Source organism: Copidosoma floridanum, unplaced genomic scaffold (assembly GCF_036245765.1).
Source record: "Copidosoma floridanum isolate Cflo_tuat_1 unplaced genomic scaffold, Cflo_Japanese_pri ptg000021l, whole genome shotgun sequence".
Taxonomy (NCBI): Eukaryota; Metazoa; Arthropoda; class Insecta; order Hymenoptera; family Encyrtidae; genus Copidosoma; species Copidosoma floridanum.
In genome coordinates, this window is record NW_028321898.1 from 21,275,091 (window position 1) to 21,294,013 (window position 18,923).

The 18,923-nt window shown below is 31.9% G+C and overlaps 1 protein-coding gene across 1 annotated transcript; it reads left to right on the forward strand.

The window, feature by feature from the left end:
* The first annotated feature begins 1,294 nt into the window (after positions 1-1,294).
* LOC106642386 (vascular endothelial growth factor receptor 1) lies at positions 1,295-10,918 on the forward strand. Its single transcript, XM_089594784.1, has 12 exons — positions 1,295-1,430; positions 3,259-3,395; positions 3,484-3,571; positions 5,676-5,822; positions 6,271-6,582; positions 8,336-8,427; positions 8,512-8,662; positions 8,743-8,967; positions 9,038-9,176; positions 9,831-10,098; positions 10,173-10,504; positions 10,582-10,918. Exons 1-12 carry the CDS (start codon positions 1,295-1,297, stop codon positions 10,916-10,918), a joined length of 2,364 nt encoding a protein of 787 aa, XP_089450910.1.
* Positions 10,919-18,923: the final 8,005 nt, after the last annotated feature.

Consider the following 18,923-nt stretch of genomic DNA (forward strand, 5'->3'; position numbering starts at 1 on the left):
GGCAAACTTTACGTTTTTTTGTACTAAAAGTATATGCGTTTTTCAAAATTAATAATTTATAAGTACTAGTAAAGTCTTGTCATATCTACAGCCATAAAAATGCTTTTAGTAATAAGCAAGATTATAATAAATTCTTTTATAGTCAAAAGAACTCAACTCGTTAGTCAATTATTTATTAGCTTCTTGAAGGCAGAGGTGTGTGTGTGTATCGCGCGGTGTTTTCTACTTATCGTTTGGTCTCTTGCCTAAAAGACGCTCGAGTGCCCCGATTCGTGTCTCGCAGGGCCTTATATAAGCTCGTTTCTCCTATTGGTGTCCTTTACTAGCATAGCCTTGTAGTTACTAGGGTGAGTCAGTATGATATGCCCAGCATATTGTACGTTACATACCATTATAGTTTCTTTATTTTTGACAGTCCCAGAAATTAAAACTTATTTTAATCAAGTTCATCACATTAATAATAACATTAAAACCAATATTGTTAAATAAATTAGATTGATGTAAATTAGGGCTTAAAATTTTAAGGTGAATGATTTTGCTGATATAGCTGCGCAAAATCTGCCTTTATCAAAATGTTTTTTTTTTAAATATACCATACAATTGTTTCACTGTTCAAGTACAATAAAGCTAATACTTATAGTTACCGAAGACCTCAGTCTATTAAACTTTTATTATTGTTTAAACGTTTAATTTACCAGGACGTTCTTAAAACAAGACGAATACAACAAACATAAATATAACATTTTTCAGAAATGTAAAATGCAGCCGCTTTCATTATTGAACATGTTAGAATAAGCGTTTAACAATTAAGTACTTGCAGTTTTCAACCGAGACACTCCATCAGTAGTGTAAATTATGTTATGCTCCATTACTTAAATTTAAGGTTCCTATTAACATAATGTACTTTCATTTCATCCATAAAACGTTAAATTAGTTTTTGATAATTTCCATGTAACTGAAATACTTGTAAAGCATTTAAAAGTTTGACTTGGTCATTAAAATACGTCTAACAAATGCGTAGCTTATCGAACTGGGGGTAATTAAAACTTGTTGCTAAGCGCATAGCAGCGATAGCTACACGTAAAGCACAAGAATAGTGGCTCCCAAGGTGGTAACAACTTGCTATTATTCTTATTGTAATTCATTACTAATTTGTATTTTGATATCTGTGCTTCTTCACGGTTACACATTTAGAGTTAGTGCATTTTCACGTATATTAACCTTCTTGCCTTTTCATAGTTTGTCCAGCATATTGCTTGGAAATTAGATCATTTTGCGATTGTAACGTTTAATCATGGAAATTATGAGTATTTCTAGTATGCAAGTTAAAGGAAACTTGCAGGGAGTAAAACAAAGTTCTAAAAAATGGCTGGACTTGTTCTTGATACTGCACTGGACGGCACTGTTCCTTAATATCTTCCTATTTGCAGGTAAGTACTTTTACATTAATCTTAATTAACTCTCAAGTTACCTGCGTTATTGTAGCTGATGCAAATCTTAAAGATTTTCATGCTTATAAATTTAACTGTTATTGTGCAAGAATAAATTTAAACAGTTAATGATGTGCCTAAGTTTTTTTAGTGTCTGTGTGTAATAAAGGAGCGTTATTTATTTATTTTTTTAAATAATTGTAACTAAGCGACATTTAAAAAAAGACTTTGCTCTAACGTTTTTATTAAGAAAAAAATGAATGTATCTAATATTCCGTTCTCCTAACCAATGTAACTACATTGATTTTATGATGGTAAAATCTTCAAGTGATTCAAAACGTATTACATTATGCAGTCCGTTCAATAACTTTACTAATGGTAGCTTGCACAACAAGGTAAAATTTTTGCATCATAATTCAAAACGTCCTGTTAACAAATATGAAGAATATGCTCATTTTATACAGTTAACAGAATTCGCGGACCTCACACGTAGTTCAGCAGACATGCATCTTATAATCCAAAATCCATCCACGACATGCATTGATTATTCTGAAGTTAATATATCCTAGTATTTCATTATAATGATTCAATGTTACGAGAAACTAAAATAGTTTAAAAAGTTTACATAAGTCTACTTAAAACACTACGTACGAAATAAAACTCACAGGATGGTTACTTTGTACATGATAAGTATAACTGATGAGCATTCCATAAGTATAGTAATATTAATACGTGGTGGTAGTGAATGGAGTTGGTAAAAAAATTTATAACAAAAAAGTCTACAAATCGATATGGTTTACTCATGAGTAAGAATATTTTTATGGAACGCCCGGGCTATACATTAATTGTAGACTCATAGTTTTTGTATCCATGGTTATGAATTTCATACAGTTATAGATTCCTGATTGATTAACTTTTTTTTTTCGTTACTAACCGCTAGGTGCGTAGCACGCAGTGCCTCCAGCACAGCGTCAAAAAAGTGAAATTCAGGTGCCAAAATGTGTGCAGTTGACAAATGAGAGAAAAAACTCAAAAAACGTTGCGGGTCAGAACAATTTCGAGATTACTTAACAAGTAAATGTATATATACACGTTGATAGCGTCGTCTGCAAGCTTTCGCGACCAAGATGCACTAAATGCTTACCGTGGTGACTTATATCATTTTGCCTATCCCCTAAACCACCTACCTCTATAGTGAAGAGATTACGTAATAAAACAAATTCATAACTATACATAAAAATCTCTAGTAGTGTGATACACACATATTTGTAGGTATGTAAAGATATGAAGATAAATATACATGAACAGGTATGCAAAAGCTAAAGCGTTGGTAAAAAATCTTTGATGTAATCTTAAAAACTATAAACACAATAGTACTAGAGTAATAAAAATCCAATAAATGGATAATAAACAACTTAAACATATAGAAAATTTGTTTTTGATGAAATTTATTAGCGTCATTTTCAACAGTTTGCATACTGTAAGAAGTTGGCTCTAACAATAGTTTTTTTTTTCACTTTTTAAAAACGGGGTCCAAAAATCTGCCATGAGCTCCTGATATATAAACCCAAAACTGTAAATTTACTTAAGATCTCAATTTTTGACATATGCGTACCTAAACACTGTGGAAGTACGTTGCAGTGTACAACAACGGGCAGAACATATATTTAAACGGGTATCCCTATACACTGAAGCTTGAACAAATTTTTTTACGCCATAATTTATAATTACAATTTTTTGACGTGATTTAATTTTTCATAACTCGGATTTATATATGCATTACCTCTTATTAATAAAATATCATAATTATCAATGTTTGTACATGTAGGTTGCAATGGTGATAAGCCCCAGCTTCATCCCAACGTCACTGAGTTGGAAATAAACGAAGGAGAAGCCTTGGAAATAAAATGCACGAGTAATGAATATGTGAAGTTCTATTATCCAGATCCTTATCATCTAGGGAGTGTAAGTTGAACAGATTTAGTATACAGAATATTTTAATGCAAAGTATTTTATTCTTAAATAAATGCGAATATTTCATAAACGTCAATAGATAATGATGTCTGATTATGACATTTACCCAAAAAAAATGAGCAAAAAAAAAACGTTTTTCAAAGAGTCAACTCTTATTGGAGACTCCGGTTGGTATGGTTGCGCTAATTTAAATGAGAAAATCGCACGCAAAATAAGTAAGGACACAAATGACCCAAGTATCAGTTGGATGTATATTAATGTTAAATGTAAGAATTTTGATATTAACATATTTTTAACTGAATTTAAAAAAAAAACAATTCAATTTGCTAGCATAGCTACTTAAATTTATGTAAGATAATTCAGTGTATTTTATGTGTATTTTTACTTAGCTAAAGAAAGTACTTTCATCCTACCAAAAAGTCATAGACTACTATCTCCTGTAGCATGTTTCCCTTACTTTGCGATTTTTCCGTGCCGAACGACTTCGCCTGAAATCAACGTGACTCTAACAACAAGTGATGCTGTAAAATTAACTTTTTTTTCAAACTTTTGTATTTATAGAAAATTCTAATATTAATAACATACTATACATAAGAAATTGCAGGAAATTATTTACAGGAATGCGTTTTTTGATCCTAAAATTGGTTTCATCCTACAGAATGTAGGTTTTAACAGTCCTGAAAAACGATTTCCCAGTTATACTTGTAAAGCTTATGATGGTGATATTACGACCAAGACGATGACATTTTCCAGAAGCTATTATAACGGTTGCATGAGTAAACCAACTGTTAAAATAGAAGGACGGCAGACAGTTTTTGTAGGCTCTTCATTGACTGTTACTTGTACAGTTGAAGTCTACGTAGAAAGTTCTAACATTATCTCCTGGAAAACTCCACAAAATTCGGTAAGAGAATTTTAACTTGTGTATGCACGATTCTTGCAGCCATTCATACAGTAATTAAGAGTGTGTGTCTATTATACCATATTTAAATGCTTTTGGAAACAATTTAATAAGTATAAGGATTAGTCCTCCAAATTTATGTTAGACCAGATGCAAGTGGCAGAAAATGATAACAACGATTCCGTAACATCCAAACTTATCATACGAAATGTTACTTATGCGGACGAGGGTAATTACACTTGCCAAGTAAGATCTTCGTATAAGGAACATCGTAGTACAAACATATTTATAGAAGTACACGGTAAGTTTTATGAATCACTAAATTTCAAGATTTTTTATAAATATAGAAACAAAAACTTAAGTTTGTTAAACGTATCTCTTGTTACAGATCCAAATTCTTATATTTCCCTAACATCTAATAACAGAGACTTAATAGCTTATAGCGTTGGTGTTAAGGTGTTTCTTACAGTTAACATTGATGCTTATCCACCACCAACTATCTCGTGGTAATAGTTGCACTTTCATACAGTTATAAATGTGTTCCAAAAATCAATCATTCATAAAAAGTTTGAGCATTAAAGATTAAAATTTTTAGGCTTACATCAAATGGTACAGAAATTGTTTTTGGTAAACATTTCCGTTTGTCTCAATTTCCACGACAATATCCGAAGTATCCAGAGAGTAAATTAATAATATCTAATGTTCAGTTGAAAGATGAGGGAATTTATACTTTCCGAGCAAACAATACAAATGTAATAAAGCTCTTGAATTTTTCAGTGAAAGTTTACGGTAATTTTATTAAAATTCTTACTGCCATACCCTTTAATGGAAAAACATTATACTTGCAAAGCCCATTCTTTATGTAAATAAAAAATTTGTTTCCGTTTGCAGAAAAGCCTCGTGTTATATTAAATCAAGCAAAACTCAAGTCCTTTTACAGTCTTAACGAAAGTGCAACGTTTGCTTGCCAAGCCACTGGCCATCCTGCACCAAATATATCATGGTTTTACACAATGTGCCCAGATTATTCTATGTATAATTGTAAAACAGTAGAAATGGAGGTTTGCTTTGTTTATATATATATACATATGTATGAGTGCATGAAAAAATTGAAAAAAGTGAATTAATGTAAATTTAAAACTAATCTTACATTCTAAGGGTAAACAGAGTAGGAATGGGACGTATTCAGAGTTAAAAGTAAGCATGGAGTCGTTTGGAAGAATTATTTGCAAGGCTTGCCATGCCTACGATTGCGACTCGAAGAAATACAATATTGAAATTACGGGTTCAAAGAATTTTTTAACTTTCTGGAGTCTATTTTTATTTTATAGAAAATTTTTCAGATTATTTTTTTACATCTCTTTTTCCAGATGGAGTCGACAATGCGCCTTACGGAATTATAGGTCCAGAAGAAGCATACAATGGTGAAAATATTACTCTTATCTGTGCTGCTGTTGAACATGACCATCTATCTGTAACTTGGTTAGATGACCAGTTCCAAGAGATAACTAATTCTTGTAAGTTTCAAATTACTTCCTCTTTAAAAAATTGAGTTTCTGCAAAATGTTCTGCTTGACCATAAAATTAATACTATTTTAATTGGATTTCAGCAAAAATGCATGTTACTTTAAAGCAGACTAAATTTACTATTCGTAGAGAACTTATGATCTATAACATAAGTCAATCTGATGAGAAAGACTATCACTGCAGTGTTATGTCTTATACAAAGTCAACCAAAATTATAAGTTACCATGTCAATTTTAAATGTAATTAAATTTTAAATGTTACCTAAATACGTAACTTTACAAATTATATTTTAAAAAATAATATCAGTGAAAATGATTGAAATTTGAATAATAATAAAAACAATTATTATCATTGTTTCTATTTTTATTTTATATTATCAAATTACAATTTTTGAAAATTATTTTATAACTCACAGTTAAATTATGCTCATCTTTGCAGTGTGCAAGGAGCCTTATTTCATAAGAGATAATATGAATTCTACCAGTGCAATCGTATTAACAACAAATGCTCGAAATATTATTCGTTTATTTTGTTTTGTCGGAGGATCGCCAAGACCGAACATTACATGGTACAAGGATGATGCACTTTTGAATCTTTCGGAAGATCGATTGAGCCTTGTATTTAATGATCAAAAATTAATTATAAGATATCCAGTGGAAGATGATAGCGGTAATTATTCCTGTCGTGCTGAAAACCGATTCGGGAAAATAGAAAAATATCGAAAAGTCAACGTAACAGGTAAACAAATCAGTACATGTGTTTATTTTTAAATTCTTTGTATTAAATAAAACAATCCTTCTATACTAAATTATTTCGTCACAATGTATTGTATAGAAGTTAATATCCAATTCCTTCTTAAAATTAAATCTAACACAAACCATTTTACATAAAAAATTGAAGGTGCAGAGACTCTAATGCTGTGTAAATCTCTGTATAAGAGAATTAGAATTAAATTACTTTACAATGCTTGATAATGTGTATTAAAGAGCAAGGCTTGTTTATCTATTACTTTTAGTATTTCTTGAAAACATCATCTACTTGTATTTTTAAATTCTGAGCAATAAAGATATTTTGTCTAAGACGATTTAGTAAAAGTTTAATAGTTGCTAAATTATTTGTACGAAAAGCTGTATTGGCTACAGGAGCACGTCTAGAAATATTACGAAGGCCCTCTATGGACTCACAGACCATTAAATTTCTAATTCCTAATTATCATACATGATTATACAATTGACCATAAAAATAACTTTCACTGATATATTTTTTTTTCTTATATTCTCACTGAAAGTTTTCATTAACCCCTTCATTCAGGGGAAAAAACTTTGTTTCTGGCTTTACTAATTACATAACTAAGATGGGCAAAAGTACTAAGGCTGCGGTTTCAAATCTGCAAAAAAGGCCTACAGAGCTAATTACACTGTGAGAGAATCTGCCTAAAATACTCATTACATTTACACAATACAATTACACCTTCAAGCTGGAAAATGTGTATCGTGCGCATGAAAGAGTAATATATCCAAAGAATTGGGACGCAAACAATCATTGCAAAAATAAAAGAACATTACTTTTATCAACTTTTCTTCATATTTCAATAAGATATTACGAAAAAAATTACATCCGGATGTGTATTTTATAAAATCAGTATCAATAATCACCCATTCACGACATAAACAAGATCTCGAAACCTTTTGGATTAATAAAACTTTGAAACTGACTTCTATTCATTAACAAGCAATCGAAGCACATCAAGAAAATTTGATTAAAGATGTATTTATTCTTAATGAATACTTAGCAAATAGTTGGGTATCAAATCAATTTAAAGACAGCACTAGAAAAACCTATAAAATGATACTAAAGTTAGTTTATATCTTATTTACATCCATGTTATACATTATAGAAACACTCAAATTGTTGAGGTATTAAATTTGAAAAGTATAAATTACTTATTACTACTATGCAAATAGCTTATACATTTCCAGAATTGTTTCTTTAATTTTCATGAACAATTTAATTAACAAAGTCAAAAATTGATATCGTTCTTAAAAAAGTTTTCTCCATATTTTCGGATATTTTTTAACATTGAAGTCTCCTGTTTTCAATTGTTTATGGCTCAATTTTGACCTTGCATCAAATATTTTTTATTAAAAATGTAATTAATATTTTACTGTTGTGCATCGCATTTATTTTTTTAAATTCATATTTGCAGTTAGTAAAGGCTTATTATACACAGTCAATACTTATATCTCATATCATACAACGACTATAAAAGAGAGTATATATTGTTCGATTATAGCTCAATTGTTGAACAGTAAACTCGTTTATAATGAATGTTTTAAAAGCTTTAGAATAGTAGCGTGACATTTCTACACGATTGTGTTATCTTGGTTTAACACCAAAGCTGCTAATTTTTTTTAAGTTGAGAAATAGTTTTCTAAATAAATTATAGAAACTTTTACCTCGGATAATATTCATGTACGATAATTTATGATTTTAGAGGTTAAAGAACATTATCTTCAACATACAATGGTAGTTTGTTTCATCACAATTCTTATTTTACTTTCTGTATACTTTTGTTTAAAAGTACAACATGAAAAGGTAAGATAATATTTGGTACTAAAAGTTCTAAATAATTAATGAAATCTCTAGAAATATCATTAATAATTTATTATTTGTAAAAAGATAATGAGGAAGCAGCTATCAAAAGTTGGTTTGGCTCATTTTAAAGAAGGAGCCGTTGATTTAATAAATCCAGAACTAAAATTTAACGAGCAGGCCGAGTATCTTCCATATGATGAAAAGTGGGAATTTTCTAGAGAAAAATTAAAGTTAGGTATGAAACATGAGTTTACCGTGTAGCAATAGCTATAATAACCAAATTTAATAGACTAATTGTGATATTTGAGATTACAGGTGAACAGTTGGGAAGTGGAGCTTTTGGGGTTGTAGTAAAAGCAGAAGCTTTTGGCATATGTGCCACGGAGCCTGTTACGAGTGTGGCTGTAAAAATGGTTCACGAAAATGCGGAACCAGTTTATATCCGTGCTCTTGTAAGAGAACTTAAAATTATGATGAATCTGGGGAAACATTTGAACGTAGTGAATCTTCTCGGCACCTGTACAAAAAATATAGCAAAACGTTGGAATTCTTATGGCATTTTTTAAAATAATAGTTGACACTTTTAAATAGAAAGCAATTCATTTCGTAGGTGAATTTTTAGTGATTCTCGAATCGTGTGCTTATGGAAACCTGGAAGACTATTTGAGATATCATAGAGGAAATTTCGTAGACCAAATTAATCCATCTACAGGTCATATTGATTCATCTATTAAACAAAAATCCACAAGGTTCTTATTTTATGTTCGTATTCCTTCAATTAAAATTCGAATTTATAATAAAATTACAGGCTGCATGATGGCACAATTTTTGTGTCGTCAAACATGCGCAATTTTTTCCATCATGATGCAATAAAATGCATAATCAATGGTAGTTATGCGTAGAAAGTAAAAACAGTATTATATTTTGTTTTGAAAAGAATAGTTTCAGATTTTTCTGAAAATTGAGCATCGTTTATACGTATTTTGACTTTGCTCTATCAAAATGATATTTCGAGTCGGTTTGATAAAATTCATTAGTTTTTTTGAGTGGCTATATACAAGCACTGCGATGTCGTTATCAAAGTCTTTTAATGTTCTAATTAGAATTTTTAACAAATAGATAACAGTTGATTAAATTATACTTTTTGAACTACGTGAGAAAAATATGGCACTGACGAATATATTTTGTTTATTTCTTTGTACTTTAATATACTTCAAACTGTGTCTTTCTCTACTTATCTTCGATTTAGTAATTATTGTAGATTGAAGCTATTTTTAATGTAAAATATTAAAAAATCAAATATTAAAAAAAAAAATAATAATTGTGAATTGTACGATTTTTTACTACACAGATGATGTTTGAATGAATCACATACATATATGTTTACTCTTTTCAATAACTAGAGCAAAAAACGTGGATTCAGAATCATACAGTCATCTAAAAACGGCATTCAGCAACAGTGATGCAAACTTTCCCTTTACCAAGGCTCAGAACTCCAACGATTCTATTGAGTTCCGTAGTGCCTCTTACTGTGAAGATTTACAACCAAGTTGGCGTTCTAACTACGAAGGCAATTATCAAAACTGTAATGCTGAATGCATCTGCTCCCATGACCTCCTCTCTTGGGCTTATCAGGTAGCTCATGGAATGAAATATCTATCGAGGAGAAACGTAAGAATATGTATACAAAACTACTACTCGTACATACTTTGTCTATTACTTTACTGGTGTTTCTACGTGTATAGGTTTTGCATTGTGATTTGGCTGCCAGAAATATTTTGCTATCTACTAATAACATCGTTAAGATTTGTGACTTTGGTTTGGCCCAGACGTTGTACAAAGACATCAATTATACGAGGCTACACGATGTAAAATTGCCGTATAAGTGGATGGCCATTGAATCCCTCAGGGACAGAGTATTTTCGACTAAATCCGACATTTGGTCATTTGGTATTGTGATCTGGGAGTTTTTTACTCTTGCAGAGACACCATACCCAGGCATGCAAGCCTTAGTAGTATATCAAAAACTCATTAACGGATACAGGATGGGCCAGCCAAGATATGCAACAAAATATCTGTTAGTAAAAAAAAGCTCTTCCATGTAAATAGTTTATCTTTTAAATTATTAATATGTTTTATCTATATATTTCTCAGTTACAATATTATGCTCAACTGCTGGGAGGACGAGCCAACTTCAAGACCATCATTTACAAAACTATCTAAAAATATTGGTATGCTTTTAGATAAGAGTACGAGAGTGCACTTCGAGAAACTGTACCAAGAGTATGAGAACATTAATAAGGAAGTGGACTTAAAAAGGGAAAATGATTATTCGACAAATACATCTTTACCAGATAAGGTAGCACTTGCCCTGCCTCAACAGAACTATGAAAATCGATTGCTGCAGGTTGAAAACCCATTATACTTGTGTTTGAACAATAATGACAGGCTTTTAGCCGACACACCGGGGAAGTTTGATAACTGTTTATGACAAAATCTTACATGTATGTTTCAAAGAGTTACTTTTAAAAACTGTATAAAAATTCTGTTATAAACTAAAATGATATCGTTACTAAGGTGGAATGCCACTTTCAAGAAAAATGGTATCTGATCCGCAGTTAATTTTAACATTTTATTTCTTAGACTACATTAAAATATGACAAAATGTCACCAGCAGCTTATTAAATGAAAGTTTGCAGAGTTATAAAAAAACTACAACTTTATAATTTCAATTTATTTTGTTTTCCTATTCCTAGACTTATGAACAATTTTATAACAAACAGACGTTTAAAATAAAAATTTGGGCAGTATAGTTTTATTTTAAAGTATCTAATTTTCTCTATCTACATTTTTGTTCGAAGTTTCATTGAAATCAGAACATTGATTTTTCAAGAATTTGTCGTACGGTATTTAGTGAATTTTCACGTTACAGTTTAACATTCGGAATTATAAATTTTTTTAATATTGAATCATGCATCAGTTAATTGTAGCATTTAAAGTTTAAGTATAAATTAAAATCAAACAAGTGCAGTGAGTATTATGTTAAATGTAATTATTTTTGTCAGATATGCCACACATTACTTGTGTACATTCCTGATTATGTAATAGCTTTGAACTGAAAAGCTTTAATACTGAGGTAACCTAGTATTTTATTATATGATTTAATATTATCAGATTTTACAAAACACGTTTGTATAACGCTACTTACAATATAATACTACAAAATTAATCGGATTTACTAGCCGGACACTTAATGCATCTTAAGTATAACTATTGCATTTCGTAAGCGCGAGTATGCTCAATACGGTCTTGTTACGAATTTCGGATAATTTGGCACCAAATTAAATTTAATTTGCACAAGTATGTTTCATATTTCAATTTTTACGTTGCATAAATTATAGATGAGCAAAGTGATGAAAATTATTTCTAATTGACAAGTTTTAATGTTTTAGTGTGACATAACATTTAAAAGTGTATTGGAAAATGTTTATACTCGTTTGTGTAGGTATAATACTATTTTATCAAATGAAGCTTTGGCATCATTATTGGAAATCGTTTTGTGTGTGTGTAATTAACAATGTGTTTAAAATACTGCAATCGAATATTTATTTCCTAGTGGATTACTTAAATAATATTAAACGCTTTATACTAAAATTGCAGACAATCATTGCATTAAATAAATTAAAGGATATGCAATAAAATTATTGTAAAATTATTACATCACTTGCCAGGCCCTTTTGTTAGTTATTTAAATTGAGATTGATTAAATTGTTTTGTTACAAATCCTACACACATAAGTTTATTTATTATTTTATTATAATCGTTACAAATAATTAGGCTGTCGTATTTATATTCATGACCCCTTTGGTTCTAACCCATATGGTAGGAAACCAAAAAGTCTCACAATTTTTTCGGCGGGTTCAGTTTAACTCGGTTTAATTATAACTATAAAAAATTCTTCTTGATACTCAGGAGGTCTGAAATGGATGTAGGGAAAAAATGGATTCGATGTAGTTAATGAAATAGTAGTCATATACAAAAGTTTTATTTTGTACAGTTCAACACAGTTACTTTATACAGGAATGATCTTATTATAAAGTATCAGTTTTATAAAATAAACATCAAATATTTACATTCTATTCCATGTTAAATTTACATGACTCAGAAAATTTTGAATAAACAATAAATTAAAATCTATTTATAATAAAGAATTAAAAATCAGTATTAATAGATCGTTTTCTTTCAATTTGTACCAAAACACGCAGTAAAAGTAAAAATCGATTTTAATTTTGTTAAAAAAGTATAAAAATTAAAAATAATAATAAAAATAGTAATAAAAAAAAGTGTAAATAGATTTTTTTTTTTTATGTATACAAATTTAAAGTAAAAGTAAAAATATTGCTAAGCATAATAATCTTTGAAGCCATGCGTGGTTATACAGCATGGCTTATTTAAGTTTTACATACATACATACATACACATGCATACCCCGCAACAAAGGTTGTTAAACGTCCTTAAAAATCTTTTTTCGCTTTACCTCGCACAGTTTACTGACTTCTTCTGGTGGTAAATACCAGGACGGTATTGGGCGCTTCCGCGACCTTGAAACAGTGGGTGGTGAGCTGCAGTCCGGCTCGGGTCCATCAGAGCTGTTGTTGGGTGGCGTCAGCGGGCAAGCCGCGGTGGCATCCGCATTATCCAAAAGTGAATCAACGACTAACTCCTGTGTTTCTTCTACTAGTCCCGGACGCTGAAACTCGTCAATATTTGTGATATTGACAAGATTTTTGACGTCATTATCTTCCAACACCCATTTTTTTAGGGTAAGGCCAACCTTGCGTGCCTTGGCCTTACTAGCAAATTTTTTATCGATGGCAGAGGCATCAAGTATTTTAATTCTAAGGCCTAGCCCCTGGCACGCAAGACTGTCATTTTTTGCATTTTTGCATGGTTTTTCCAGCGTTTGGCTGTTTGGCGACGGGGCACTGGACTCAGCTGCACTCAATGGCAGCGAAGCTTCCAGTACCTCGCCCTGGTCCATATCATATGTTGCGGCCGTTCCGCAGCTGCCGCTGCAAACCCGCTTCGGACGGACGAAGGGATGCTCCTCGCAACTATCCTTCTCGTCCGAACGTCCACGCTTCAACGAGGAGGTAGAGCTTGCAGATTTTATCTGCAGTCTGTCAAATCTGCGACTCAAGGCCGATGGAGTTGGAACAGCAACTCCGCTGCTTGAAGCCAACTTAACTCTGTATAGACAAGACTCACGCAGAGTCTTCTCGTTTTGGAGCCACTTCTGTAGTTGGTACCGATGGATATCAAATTTATGAGTGGTTGCGCGCTTATTCTACTTGCTGTTATCAAAATAAAAATCAAGCACCTTCACTTTAAACGATGGTGAAGTTGCAAGACCGCCACCCATGACAGTTTTTAAATATCCATTGTGCGGACGATGAGGTTGCTGCAGTCGGTGTTGGGATTTCGGCTTGCATCTCAGCAGCTTGATGACGGCACTATTTTTGCAAACCATTTCACTTGCTTCCGCACGAGACATGTTGCTAAGTTTATAAAATTACGGCTCTCACTAAAAACTTTTACGTTTAACTCGAAGCAAGACGTTCACACGAATATAAAATGTAACACCTGAGGTCGTCGTAACTGATACTAATTGTCTCACTCCACTGGTCACTTGTAACTAAAGCTACTGCTGCTACGCTAAGTTGGGCGTACTGCGATAACGACTCACCTCGTTAAACACTAATGCACTTTAGATAGATAACTGATTGACTGGCTAATTGCACCAAGCTTAAGTATCTTTTAATTATCAATGTAGGTACGCACGCACTCCAAATGATTAGACGCTCGGAGAGTTTGGAGAAGCCTCTTTCTCTATTTTCTACTCTACATCGGCCTATTATCACTGCAGCGGGCGAGCGTGATAACAGAATAACAATCCAAGCGCGCAGCTTTATCACTGTGTTGCTGCGTTTTGTGTTTTGACACTTTTTAATGCCACTTCTAAAAAAGTCAAAGCTACTAGTTTTTTTTCCTACTCTTTTTCTACTTTTCCTAATTTTTTTTGTTTGTTTTTTTTTTACATTTTCTTGAAACTACCCGAGAAAATAATACAATTATTCACGAGAGCTCGAAAAGCCAGTGCATCGGAGCTATAGCTGGCCTTCTTGGTTGCTGGCATACCTAAAAGGCCGGCTTTTCCCTATTTCTCACAAACACTCGCCTCGCACTACTGGCAGGTAAATTTAATACAAAACAAGCGCGAAGTTAAGACGATCTTTGTACTCCAATAAGATCGAACTTATTGTAAACAAGCACGACTCTTTCAGTTATTTGAAAATTAAATGAAAAAATTTAATGATGATTTAATAAAAAAGCTTAAGGTTAGTTATTACTAATCGTTCCTTCGTTATTTTACATCTTTGTGCGATCGGAAAAGCATATACTACCTTAATCACGTTTTTACAAAAATACCTAATCACAGACGATCTTATCGTAAGAATCCATTGTTTGTTGGACGATACTAATATTGTACGCCACACAGTATTGCTGTGTTTTCTAATACTCAAGTCAGCCGATATTAATAACACATACTAATTGGAATCACAAGTTGAAAAGTTTTAAACGGACCAGTTGACGACAGAAAATCCCGTTACCCGAAAATTCTTTTTTAACAATTTGCACTCAGTTTACCTACAAACTTAAATAAGGGTTTTTGCCTCTATATTAGTCGTAAAGACTTTTATCGAAATATTAGTATTATCAATCGATATACTGGTGGATCTTAAGCCAAACACACATACACACGCACGTACGCGTGCATGCACTGTTATTACTCCTTATTTTTGGCAGTATACCGTCTGATCTGATGTCAATATTTTTAAAGACTAGGTGTCTAATTTGACCTCGGTGTACTTGGCCCAGAATATTGCTGTCGTACCTTCTCACTAGACGGTAGTAGGAATCGGACAAACAGAAAATAACTGCTAGCAATCACTGCACAAATTGCTAAAAAAGTGTTAAATTAATGACTTTAGTTGTAAATCCTCTCTATAAAAGTGTTTGTATTGTACTGCAGCTCCTTGTATGGAGAAAATTATAAAAGCAAGGATTCAGAAAGTGTTGCGCATATTATCTGGCAATTTAAGTTATGCAACATAGAGAGATAAAAACAAATTACGCGAATAATAAGGTTGTATATAAAAAATATTACAGCATGCATGTATACTTCTGTACAAGGTCGATGTTTACATTCAATCGTAATTGAAACATTGCAGGACCTTTGTATTTCTGCAGAACGATCGTCGATTCACAGAAATTGCTGACGATGCGTTTACACGATATTGTGCAAAGTTTGCGTTCATATTAATGTGTACCAACGTGTGTGCCATGCGCACAAGCACGAGAAATAGCGTCGCATCCAATTATTAACCACACAATGAGCAGTTGTACTTCAAAGTTGTGTATCTGTACACGAATGCCTGGGCCGAAGCGCTAATTAGAAAATATTAATTAATTACCTTGCGCAGCTACAGTTAGAGAACTGAATGAGAAAAAGTTTTGTCATCAAATGAAACGTATCCCAAAACTTAAAATGATGACAATACCACGTTTTTTCCTTTCAAAAAGTTTTTATCTGTCGTTGTTAATTGCTCTCTCCGTGCATTTCAGCGTGGCTATTGTCCAACTCTTCCGTTTCTTTTCTCCCTTATTAGAAATCAGAGCGTGGAGTATGGGAATATTAAGTGTTCATAGTGGGCAAATAATAACATTACAAGTAGAGAGAGAATTGAATTGAATTGAATTGAATTTATTCAATACAGAGCTAAGAAAGAAAGGGAGACAGAAAGACATGGTTGGTATACGTACGTACCGGTGGATGTTTTTTTATAGTCAGCTTTTCCAGGAGCCTTAGTTAAACAAATTGTAAAAGTCATAGTGGACAGTTTATCACAGTCACATCTAATTTTGGACATGTTGTTTCAACTTAAAGTTATTCGCATTTTATTCATAATTTATTACATTTTCAGGTAGCGTAATCTTTGTATATAAGGCCATTACATGAGGAATTCAAAATAGAGAAAATAAATCTGCTGATAATAAAATAATAGCTTGGTCAGCAGAGGTCCGATACAACATTTCAAGAACAATCTTTACACGTCTGTGTTCGGCTCCTTTCGACTTATCACGTAAAATAGTTTGTTTCGAGTAAAGGCGTTGAATTTCATCCCAATAATTGATTCATTCGTATATGGACCACATAAATATTGCTCAGATGGGGGTGGACATGACTCTCCAATTGTACAATTCATCGTTAGAAGAAACGGGAGGGAATAAACATACAAACACTTGGCTTTGTACCAGCTGGGGCTTCCATACATAACATTTCACGCTCATTGTTAAAAGGCTCACTGAAACAACGGCTAATAGCTCCTGAAAGCTGCACTGCTGCTGCCCTGTTGCTGAGGTTGTTTGACCCATTTGTTAATCATCGATATAAATTGCTAATTGCTTGTCTTTTCAATAATAAATTCCCTCTAGTTGACAATTAATTTATTTTGGCAGTCCACGCAAGCTATATGTGTTTATGTATGGTTAATTAATTTTTTGTTTAATTACATTATGTCACTAGAATAATTGTCTTTACAATACATAGACGGAACACTTTTAGATAAGTTGTAGCTTTTAGTTTGTGATCGTGTAATTCGTATCGCACTACGATGCCTTGGGGACTGTAATACACGTGTATATAATCGATGATAGAATATTTAGTTATAACAATCACACGTTTATTCAGTACAGAACTGTTATTATAAAAAAATTATCGAATCAAATTTGATTCTAAAGTCAATAAACTTTATTAAAGTTTATATCAATGGATTTCAATCACATCTCTTTGTCGTAAAAAAAACCCCTTAAAAATAGTTTCTTATAAACCTTAAATGTTAGGTAAGTTTAATGTATTGAGTTCATATTTCGTAAGGAATTTCTGAATCTTTATACACACTGGCAATGAATAGTATACTTCCTAATGAATCTGTAGCCTTAACAAGTTCTGAAATCAAGATATAAAAACGGTCAAGTTATTTTTTTTGCGCAGCATACATTTTGTATGACATTCGTAGTATAATACTTATTAGTACTCGTACTTTAACAAAATCAAACAAAGTAATATTGTCTTTTGCCCTAACATTTTTATATACTTTCTACGTAGCAAGGCGTTAATGTATTTTATGTGAGGTTTGCATAAAATACCAGTCAAAAGTCAGTATTACTTAATTTGATTTTGTTAATGTATGAGTACTAAACAGTTATATACTACGAATGTAACACAATATTAAATTTATGCTGCGCAAAAAAAAAACTTGACCGTTTTTATATCTTGATTTCAGAACTTGTTGAGGCTACAGATTATTACGAAGAATACTATTTATTGCCAGTGTGTATAAGGGTTTAGGAATTTCTTACGAAATATAAACTCAATATATTAAACTTACCGAACATTTAAGGTTTGTAAAAACTATTTTTAAGGGGATATCATAACTTTTCAGGAAAATACCATTTTGAAGTGTTTAATTTAAAAAACTTAATAATATTAAATGTTGCTCGTATTAGAAAGTACTAGATAGAAACAAAGTCTGTAAAACATAGCTACGGTGATCTACAACAATCCCACTAAATTTCTACAAAAATTAGCTCATTTAAAGATGTTTCAAGTATATTTGAATGCAGTTAGTTTTTAGAAACAGTTTCTTGATTCACCAAATAAAATAAATTGTCTTAGGGGCCATCCATAAACTACGTAACGTAATTAAGGGGGGGGTAGAGGTATGACAAATTGCGACATTAAGTTACGTGAGGGGAGGGGGGGGTTTAATTAAAAGTAACGTAACTTCACTTTACGCCACAAAAACTAAACAAAATTAAATGCACTATCATATTTTTCCAAATAGAGCGCGTAATTGCAAGTTTCTCAGTCGTGCCACGCTAGGCGCTGTATTGTACGTGTATACTAGTGACACTACTACCAACCTACTCGTATTATACGTTGATCACACAACAGGGTTTTGTTTTTCTTGTTGACAAGTCGCGACGAAAAAATCAGTCGATAGCCGAGTATTGACACATGCATAACTAAAAAACAGTTTTTTGTTTAAATTATGACACAAGCGCAGTATATTATTTAATATTAACATATCAAGTTTAGTGTATAGTGTATAATTTAATGTGCAATTGATATTTTTTTTGTAATGTCTTGGTATATAAAATTATATGAAGCTTACAAAAAGTGTAATGCAAATAATTTTTCTGGACAAACAATCCAATGAAACGTAAACGAATTATGGAAAAGTTTTAAAGAAGACAAAGAATCATTTCCAGGTAACATGAAGAAGAAAATCAAGGAACTTTTTCAAGAAAAAACAAAAAAAGATGCAGAAAAGATTATTTTTCTTACACGGCAAGTAAGATTAATCTTCATT

What these genes read in the sequence shown, in the direction of transcription:
- LOC106642386 (XM_089594784.1), top strand. Translation starts at nt 1,295, where the DNA reads ATGGAAATTATGAGTATTTCTAGTATGCAAGTTAAAGGAAACTTGCAG. An exon ending in TAATATCTTCCTATTTGCAG is followed by an intron (nt 1,431 to 3,258) that starts GTAAGTACTTTT and finishes TTGTACATGTAG; the next exon opens with GTTGCAATGGTGATAAGCCC. An exon ending in AATATCTATCGAGGAGAAAC is followed by an intron (nt 10,099 to 10,172) that starts GTAAGAATATGT and finishes CTACGTGTATAG; the next exon opens with GTTTTGCATTGTGATTTGGC.